Source organism: Atta cephalotes (assembly GCF_000143395.1).
Source record: "Atta cephalotes unplaced genomic scaffold scaffold00001, whole genome shotgun sequence".
In the NCBI taxonomy this organism is placed as follows: Eukaryota; Metazoa; Arthropoda; class Insecta; order Hymenoptera; family Formicidae; genus Atta; species Atta cephalotes.
The window spans coordinates 7,082,237-7,092,243 of record NW_012130065.1 but is presented as its reverse complement, the minus strand read 5'-3'; the positions used below and the strand labels follow the sequence as shown (position 1 = coordinate 7,092,243).

General features: G+C 28.5%; 2 protein-coding genes across 2 annotated transcripts; both read left to right on the top strand.

The window, feature by feature from the left end:
- Window positions 1-1,296: 1,296 nt before the first annotated feature.
- Window positions 1,297-5,302, top strand: LOC105625903 (heat shock 70 kDa protein cognate 5). The gene is made up of 11 exons (XM_012207216.1): window positions 1,297-1,389; window positions 2,002-2,063; window positions 2,163-2,308; window positions 2,497-2,620; window positions 2,701-3,009; window positions 3,199-3,361; window positions 3,447-3,903; window positions 4,085-4,381; window positions 4,594-4,781; window positions 4,850-4,990; window positions 5,101-5,302. Exons 1-11 carry the CDS (start codon window positions 1,297-1,299, stop codon window positions 5,179-5,181), a joined length of 2,061 nt encoding a protein of 686 aa, XP_012062606.1. The 3' UTR covers window positions 5,182-5,302.
- Window positions 5,303-6,762: 1,460 nt separating this feature from the next.
- Window positions 6,763-8,637, top strand: LOC105625892 (protein farnesyltransferase/geranylgeranyltransferase type-1 subunit alpha). Its single transcript, XM_012207205.1, has 5 exons — window positions 6,763-6,919; window positions 7,115-7,469; window positions 7,576-7,776; window positions 7,950-8,133; window positions 8,214-8,637. The coding sequence occupies exons 1-5, from the start codon at window positions 6,763-6,765 to the stop codon at window positions 8,316-8,318; spliced, it is 1,002 nt and encodes a 333-aa protein (XP_012062595.1). The 3' UTR covers window positions 8,319-8,637.
- The last annotated feature ends 1,370 nt before the right edge of the window (window positions 8,638-10,007 follow it).

The window sequence follows — 10,007 nt, the reverse complement described above, 5'->3', positions numbered from 1 at the left end:
AAAATGTATTAATTAAAATGAGAAGAAACTTGTGGAAAATCGATTTTTTAAGGCAAAACATAAAACCAAATTCATTATATCATATATTATATATTGTAAGCAAATATAATTAAAAACACAAAAATAATTAAATAAAATAATGACATAACGCTTAATTCATAATAACCGCGGCAACATGACGGCATATGATGTCACGTTCTTATTGGTTATTAGAAATATATACGCAAGAACATCATTTTATCCTTGTTATTCACCAAATATTGAATAAGAATGAAAGATACTAGAAGTTGATAGAGTCGAGTTTTGGAACGCACCTCTGAATTCCTTCTATCATGCTCCAACTCTAATCAGAAAAACGATTCTTACAAAGGAGAAAAAATATAATTTTTTAAACATAATCCTAATTAATGGTTATCCTGTACCAATAAATATAGATAAAAATTATTAAGAGATTAAAGGGATTCCATCCTATCCTATGTTAGCTCAATTCAATCAGCAACTCTATTATTCGATTGCATCATATATTACATTAAACCGGTTCTACATTAATTGTAAGATCGCAATTTGTGAGCAAAAGCCAATCTGAAGCTTGCATTTTGAAATCAACGCTTCATATTGGCTGTCGCAACAACTTATTTCAACAATCAGCTTACAATTAATGTAGAATCGGCTTTTGAACATTGATTTGTTTTGAAACCTACTTACCTAGAAATCCATATACTTATATATATCGATAAAGAGTTTCGGTTATCTAATTCTTAATTTCCCAATTTAGTTCTTAGGCGTTTGCAGTGATACACAAAATAATTTGCATAATAATTTACATCATTTTGCCAGAGATAGTTTCTCGTCAATTTTTATTTCTAATAATGCATTTGACATTAATCGACGTATGATTTCGGCCGATTCACACTCACGCTTAAATTATTGTTATTTGTCCTTGTTATTTGTCAAATGTTAAACGAAGACAAATGATGCTCATGAATGTGTCAGCATGAATCGAACCACGACCTTCCTAACCGTTCGGTAGAACATTCGGGAAGTTTCGCTATTTAGAAGTGGTAGGATGACGGTGGACGTTTGCCATTGGTGTATTCTATTGGAGCCACAGTAAAATGCAAACGATTCGTGAACATACGGATATCCATTGTCTGGTCGTTGAAATGGATGCGCCATGAGATGCGCGTGGTGTACATGTATTACGGGTCTTTACAGGAGTTGCATCATTACACGTGAGGCTGGACACGCCGCGTTTCCTGTTGAGTTTTGCCGAAATTCTACTGAAAAAAGGCCAAAATGTTGACCGCCGCGAGATTATTTAACCGCAGCTGCACCGGCGTTGCCTGCGACTTGGCAAGAAAACAACAATTCAGCACGATTTTGAAAAATGTGAGTATCGATAGCGATATTACGATCTTGTAATTTTTCCTAGCAGTTCCTTGCAGTTACTATGTCGTCTAATGAGAGATGAAATTTAATTGGCAATGCTATCTTGTTATCCTACGCTAATAATCTTAAATTACTTTGCAATCGTGCATCGCGACAAATTTCTGTCGCATATTAATTTCATTATGACGCCGATTTTAAAGCCGGCACGTGAGTGGATTCCTATCTCACGTTTAGCAAATGCTTTTTTAAATCCTACTGTCGACGATATACTCGACTTTCTGTGTGTTTTGCGTATTATTATTGCTAGAACTTAAAACTAGCTAAAATTGATTTTGTAGGTTAATTTAGAAAAGTTATAAAACCATTATAGATTTTTTTATGTAAGATCCTTCATTATATTGAAAATATATATTTCTGCGATGAATGTATATTTTATTAGTTTCTTGTTTATTTTAAACATATATAATTTATATTAATAAAAAGTTATAAACATTTTTCTAAATATTTCAAATCTTTAAATAAAATTTATAATATAATCTTTTTGCAATAAATATTTTTTTCCATTATTAAATATGATTTAAATATACATATTTTATATTTTTAATATTTTAGGTCGCAGCTCCAACAATCACTGTACCACATCGATTTACTGATATGCAACAATATCGGTATAAGTAAGTAATTAATAAGAAATAAATAAATATCATAAATGTGTAAAAGTGCATGTTTCCTAGATTTAGAATAACTTTTAAATTCATTTTAATTTTTAATAGATCTGAAGGCGTAAAGGGTGCAGTTATCGGTATAGATCTTGGAACTACTTTTTCCTGCGTAGCAGTGATGGAGGGCAAGCAAGCTAAAGTTATAGAAAATGCTGAAGGCTCTAGGACTACGCCATCTTATGTTGCTTTTTCAAAAGGTAATTATTAAATTAGTATGTATTAATAATATTAAAATCCTTTTGTCATATTATAGTCAATATTAATTATTATTACTGATTATAATTATTCATGTAATAAATAACATATATATATATATATATATATAAATTCTGGAAGATTTTCTTATTTAATTTTGTCATTTTTGTAAAATAAACATTTTTTTTAGATGACGAACGTTTAGTTGGCATGCCTGCAAAACGTCAAGCAGTTACAAATTCTGCTAATACATTTTATGCAACAAAACGGTTAATTGGACGAAGATTTGTAGATCCTGAAGTGAAAAAGGATATGTAAGTATCATACTAATATATTTATATCAATTTTATGATTTGTTTTATGTAATATGCTAATATATAATGTGTTCTTACAGGAAGAGTGTAACATATAAAATTGTGAAGGCATCTAATGGAGATGCATGGGTTCAAGGTGTGGATGGAAAAATGTATTCTCCCAGTCAAATTGGAGCATTTGTACTTATGAAAATGAAGGAAACTGCTGCGGCTTACTTAAATACTCCAGTAAAGAATGCTGTTATCACTGTACCAGCGTATTTTAATGATTCTCAACGACAAGCAACGAAAGATGCTGGTCAGATTGCTGGATTGAATGTTCTTCGTGTAATTAATGAACCAACCGCAGCTGCACTTGCTTATGGAATGGATAAACAAGAAGATAAAATGTAAGAAGATATATTTCATCGAAACATAATATGAAAAATACTCTTATAAAAATAATTTATAATTTTCAGAGCAGATTTTTTTGTCTCTAAAGATGTATCTTATACTGAAATACTTTATTGAAAATTATGCTACATTTCTTGTATACTTTACGAAACAATAGGTATGATAATGTAGTATCCTTTTTTCAGTATTGCTGTTTATGACTTGGGTGGAGGTACCTTTGATATTTCGATTTTAGAAATCCAGAAGGGTGTCTTTGAAGTAAAATCCACAAATGGAGATACATTTTTAGGAGGAGAAGATTTTGACAACGCATTGGTTAATTATCTCGCATCCGAATTCAAAAAAGAGGTATGAATTTTTTATATCAAATATAGTTATTCATTTATTGAAGTAAATTTATGTTAATAATAATTGATTTATTAAAACAATGCAGCAAGGCATAGATGTGACTAAAGACGCAATGGCAATGCAAAGATTGAAAGAAGCATCAGAAAAGGCTAAAATAGAGTTATCAAGTTCCCTTCAGACAGATATAAATCTTCCCTATCTTACTATGGATTCTAGTGGACCAAAGCATTTAAATCTTAAGCTATCCAGAAGTAAATTTGAAAGTCTTGTAAATGATCTGATTAAACGTACTGTTCAACCATGTCAGAAAGCGCTGTCTGATGCCGAAGTAACAAAATCTGATATCGGAGAAGTTTTATTGGTCGGTGGTATGACCAGGGTTCCCAAAGTACAACAAACTGTTCAAGAAATATTTGGCAGACAACCATCGAAAGCTGTAAATCCGGATGAAGCCGTAGCTGTTGGTGCTGCAGTTCAAGGAGGTGTACTCGCAGGAGATGTAACAGATGTTTTACTTCTTGACGTTACACCTTTGTCATTAGGTAAAATTTTTACTCAAATTGTTTTATTATTTTATACATATATGAAACTGTGATGTATTAGACTAATCTTCTCTCTGATAATAAATGAGGACATTGATTTACTGAATTTTCCATCCTTCATTACAAATGAAGATACTTTGTGATCAGTAATGAAAAAGAAAATATTAAAAAATTTTTTTAGGTATTGAAACACTTGGTGGTGTATTTACGAGATTGATCTCTCGTAATACAACTATACCTACAAAGAAAAGTCAGGTATTTTCTACGGCAGCGGATGGTCAAACACAAGTCGAGATTAAAGTTCATCAAGGCGAGCGAGAAATGGCTAGTGATAACAAGCTTCTAGGACAATTTAGTCTTGTTGGTATTCCACCTGCACCAAGGGGTGTACCACAAATAGAAGTAACATTCGATATCGATGCAAATGGTATTGTGCATGTATCAGCCAGAGATAAGGGAACTGGCAAAGAGCAACAAAGTACGTAAATTTTCTATCATTTCATATGTATATATATATATAAAATGTTAAAGACAATGCTATAATGATGCCTATATTTTTCGTCTCTGAAACTTATTTGAAATATCAATAAGACTACATTGTAGACTACATTCAACTGAATTATTGTCATAATAATAACGAATTGTATCTTTTTATGAGCATATTCTGGATCTATGGTTTTTGTTTCACAGTTATTATTCAATCTAGTGGTGGTCTTAGCAAAGATGAAATTGAAAACATGGTTAAGAATGCTGAACAATATGCAAAGGCAGATAAAGTTAAGAAGGAAAGAATTGAAGCTATTAATCAAGCAGAGGGAATTATACATGACACAGAATCGAAACTAGAAGAATTCAAAGCACAGTTACCACAGGAAGAGGTATAATATTGCTTTTAATAGTTTGATATTTTTGCAAATTTGATATTTTTATTGCTTTTCTTTTATAGTGTGATAAACTTAAAGAACTAGTTGCAAAATTACGAGAGACTTTGGCTAAAAAAGATGATGTTGAGCCTGAAGAAATCAAGAAGCAGACAAACGAACTCCAACAAGCGAGCTTGAAATTATTTGAAATGGCGTACAAAAAGGTACTTAATTTATGAACAATTAATTTATATAAAAATTAATTTAATGAACATAAATAAATTGCTCTACATAACTCAAGGACCGTTATTTAAATAACATATTGATTTTATAGATGGCAGCAGAAAGAGAAAGTCAAAATCAAAGTCAATCACAACAGGAACCTGAAGGCGAGAAGAAGGAAGAGAAAAATTAATTTTAATTAAATAATTTGCGTTCTGTAAAAAAGGAAAACAGATTCACTTGTATAAGCGTTTGTTGCTGTTCCGTAAGCTCAAAGAAATTTTTTATTCTAGTAAAGAAAATATAAATTAAAATTTCAATTCTATGATAACAATCGACTAGAAATAAAGTACTTTCATACATATGGAAAGGAAGAGAGAAAAAAGAAGCAATTTTCTTTATCATATTTAGTAATTCTGATATATAATAGCAATTTTGTGGTATTTATATATATTTTTTTTATAAGTTTGCATTCTATCATACAAAATTATTTCTTATTTCTTGTAAAATTCTAAAAATAATAATAGTTACCGCAAGTTTTTTTTAAGTCTGCTAAAAAAGAGTAATTGTATATCTGTAGTAGTAATAGCCAATTTTTTAAATATTTGGCTAGTTTTCACGTAAAGTAATAAATTATGTACATAGCTAATCACTTGTATAATGAAACTAATGCAAATTGATTTTTGTGCAGCCTACGAACATATGTAGAATGTCAAGATTTCACCGTAATAATTGTAAAATGATGTGTTACCAAAAATAATATGGAAATAATTTGTTAACAAACTTGCTATTGTAGAATGCTTCGTAGCATATTCAGTGAATACGTGAGATAGAATATAGAATCGAGAGAGTGTGAGATGAATGTTTCTGTGTCCACACAAAATAAATTTACTTTGTAAACGGCATAGATTACCGTAGAGAATATTGTTATTATGATGTAACAAACTTATGATTTTTTAAAATTTAAATATCTTAAACAAAAGCATCAAATTTTATCATTTTGTTCTGTTGTTCAATAAATCTTATAAATTTTAATGTATATATGGGATTAATCTTTTATTTGAGTTTCAAATAAACGATTATTAATCATTTCTTTCCTTTCTACCCTAATGCATTTTATGTTCTAATTTTTCCAGAGCTATAGTAAATTTGAAGATCAATAGAGGAGAGAGGTATGCAGTTATCTCTGAATGATCTTTATATATTTTCTGTCATATATATGTATATATGCACTGTCATTACTGACAAATCTATTCTTTGCAATTGCACTTTCTGTACTTTTTATTTTTTCTCTTTTTCCATCCAATATTCGACTGGATAGCTATCTCACTTTGGATACGTAAAGTGTAACGCACTATTTCTATAAATTGGATCAGTCGGTGCGATAATTGTGTTTTATATGTACGAAAGATTAAATATTACAAAAAGTTATTAAAAAGTTATTAAAGTTATTAAAAAAAAATTATATTTAATTGTACGTAAGTATATTTTTTTAGTCAATAATCACGATGTGTGCGAATATCTAGACAAGATTCACTCGAGAATGTTTTAAATATGAAAACACGTAAGGCTGATTATATTGCAATAAATACAGCAAATAAATAAAATTTTTAAAGTTTTTAACATCAATGTTGTTAAAAGTTTAAAACGTGTTTCAACACTAAAATACGAAGTGCAAAAGTGAATTAGGTTAGGATTCATTAAAGATAACTTGCAATCTTGTTTTCATTCTACGATTTTTAACAGAACAATTATTGTATTAAAGTAGAAAATCATGTCAGACAGTTCTGATGACGAATTAAATAGTAGCGATGACCACGAGAAAACGTCATGGATATTGTATAAAGATCGCGTTGAGTGGAATGATGTAACTCCTATACCCCAGGATGATGGTCCTCATCCTGTTGTATCCATTGCATATTCCGAAAAGTGTGAGTATATATAATTTAAAAAATCACATTTAAATCCTAAATCATTTAAAAATTTCATTTTTAAGCTTATTTTAGAAAATATAATATTATATAGAATGTAAAATATTATATAGACATCGTTATTTTCCATAAAAAAATTTTGCTTCAATAAATTATATAACATTTATTTATATACATGTTGATATTAATTTTTAGTTAAGGATGCCTACGATTACTTCCGTGCCATTTTAAAGTCGAGTGAAAAGTCAGATCGTGCATTAGCTTTGACAGAAACTTGTATATGGCTTAATCCAGCCAATTATACTGTATGGCAATACAGAAGAGAGATACTTAAAAGTTTGGCAAAAAACTTACATGAAGAAGTAAAATATACAGATCGAATGATAAAGTATAATTCTAAAAATTATCAAGTTTGGCATCATAGAAAGGTCATTGTAGAATGGTTGCAAGATCCCAGCGAAGAATTAGCATTCATAGAAACTGTTTTATGTAAAGATGCAAAGAATTATCATGCCTGGCAACATCGTCAGTGGTGTATACAAACTTTTAAGCAAGTATATTTTTATATATGTATATAGAATATATATATAGTAATATTGTTTTATTATGGTTGATTGTGAGATCACATGTGTATAAAATTATAATTATGGTTGCAGTTTATATGATAAGGAATTGGAATATGTGGAACAATTGTTAAATGACGATGTCCGTAATAATTCTGCTTGGAACCAACGCTATTTTGTTATAAGTAATACAACAAAGTTTGAGCAAGAAGTAATAGATAGAGAAGTTGATTTTACATTGGAGAAGATTGAGTTGGAAAAAGGAAATGAGAGTGCTTGGAATTACTTAAGAGGGTACTTATTTCTGATATATATATATTAGGTATAATAAAAAGAAATCCATTATTTTTGTATGAAATTGAATGGAAAAATAATGGATTTCTTTTTACCACACCTAATATATTATATTAAAAATGTAAGTTAAGAAATGATATTTTAATTTGAATTTATTTAAATTATGTTTTTAGAATATTATCACATCATAGCAAAGGTTTAGGTTATAATGAAAAAGTAAGACATAAATGTGAAGAAATGTATAAAGAAGGATGTCGCACTAATCATTTATTGGCCTGTATGATTGATATTTGCCAAGAAAGATGCCCATCAGATGAAACTCTATCTCCTTTGTTTCATATTAATTTTGCATACGAAGTAAGTCTGTTTTGTAATATTATGCATTTTATAATATTATATCATTTGTCATATCTGATATATATGTACTTATATTTTAGCTATGCAAGGATTTATCGAAAAAATATGATACAATAAGATGGCGATATTGGGATTATGTAGCTAGTCAGCTAGCGATAAAATTGAAAACAGAATCTTCAGATTAAGAACTAAAGCAATTCTATAGTATGAATTGTAAAAAAATTTAGATAATGTTTTACATATCGATCTATATGATTGATATATTTTGGCCTCTTTTGCCTACAAGTACGTCGTATATAAAATTCTTCAATTTATACAATTTCTTTTTATTGTAAGAGAAATTTAAATGTTTTTAAAATAGGAGAAATTACAGCATTTATGTTTTAAAAATATAATAATGTATTAATTAAGTTCCGAGGTGAAGCAAAATTTGTGGGATTATTAAACTATATAAAATCTATTATATCAATATTGTTAATTTAAATAAAATAGTCTCTATTATAATATTGTATTTTCTTATAATTTTTCTATATATAATAATATATTTTCAGATTTCTAAAAACTACTTTTTTCACTATACAGTGATGAATATGATTGAATAAATTGAATTAATTCAATAGCACATTATCGATGAAATATTAATAAAGTTCATTATTCTTACAAGGTTTTGATTGCGAAGTTCGTATTAGTGCTTTCATATCATTTTTATCTTAGTAAAAAATAAAATTAAACTGAAAATATAAGTAGACTAAACGCACATTCTTAATTTTTATAGTAAATATGGTAAATAAAAAACAGCAGATGATATTAATATTGTGTAATATGCAGATTATATATTATTTCACTATCTGAAATATCTGCTTTGCGCCAATTCGTTGCAAATTTCATCTTAAGAAATGCTCCATCGGTTGTATTATCCAAATTTTATTTAAAAAATGATAAATATCACTTGCACACATATTTCAAATATTAATTTATATACTTCACTTATTCAGTTTACTTTCAGATTCATTTTATTTTTAAAACTCGAATTTATATTAAAAAATCCTAAGAAATCGGGCAAATGAGAGTGTAACACAATTGTTGGAGCATAATCAAATAATACTGTTAATTAGTATAGTATATAATTGATTGATGTATTTCTATAAAATCGAATGAATTTATATTATTTACAAGTTTATTACACCGTATTTTGTGAAACATGAAACACAATGCACTTCGCGACGCACACATAATTATAATTGATTATTGTCATTCATATTCAAATTATAGTGAATTTTTCATTAGAGTGAACATTGATTAAAATCCAATATTTTTCTAAATAAAATTTGCAAAATCCGTAATTGATTCTTACTTGGCTATATTTATAATATTTTTTATTATTTAATATTTCTTTCGATCTTATATTTTTGTGTGTATAAGGTATATTAATTTTTAATAATTAAAAATTATAATTTGGATAGGATCCATAAAATGAATCATTTTTATAACTATAGCAATCGCAACATTATTATTATTATTATTACATTATTATTATTATTACAATATTTCTGATTTAAGGCTGTAGCAGAAAGGCTGACTAATCTTAAGACAGTGTCTTACGAGTTAAGTCTTATGTCTAATTCCGGATCTACAATAAGTTTTTAAGTCTTAAGCCATAAGGAATGGACGAATCACAATCAATTATTCGCCTTGCATTCGACTGTAGTTGGTCAATTTCTTACGGCTTAAGGCTTTAAAATACTTATTGTATTGTAAATCCGGGCTAATGCACAAGAACTATCTTATGTCTTAAAGGCACAATTTGTACACCTTTAAGACCCATAAGTCATAAAATAATTCTTGTGCTAGTTCTAGTTGTTACTAAAAACATA

What these genes read in the sequence shown, in the direction of transcription:
- LOC105625903 (XM_012207216.1), top strand. Translation starts at nt 1,297, where the DNA reads ATGTTGACCGCCGCGAGATTATTTAACCGCAGCTGCACCGGCGTTGCC. An exon ending in AACTGGCAAAGAGCAACAAA is followed by an intron (nt 4,382 to 4,593) that starts GTACGTAAATTT and finishes TTTGTTTCACAG; the next exon opens with TTATTATTCAATCTAGTGGT. An exon ending in CACAGTTACCACAGGAAGAG is followed by an intron (nt 4,782 to 4,849) that starts GTATAATATTGC and finishes TTTCTTTTATAG; the next exon opens with TGTGATAAACTTAAAGAACT.
- LOC105625892 (XM_012207205.1), top strand. Translation starts at nt 6,763, where the DNA reads ATGTCAGACAGTTCTGATGACGAATTAAATAGTAGCGATGACCACGAG. An exon ending in TGGTGTATACAAACTTTTAA is followed by an intron (nt 7,470 to 7,575) that starts GCAAGTATATTT and finishes TTATGGTTGCAG; the next exon opens with TTTATATGATAAGGAATTGG. An exon ending in GCTTGGAATTACTTAAGAGG is followed by an intron (nt 7,777 to 7,949) that starts GTACTTATTTCT and finishes TTATGTTTTTAG; the next exon opens with AATATTATCACATCATAGCA.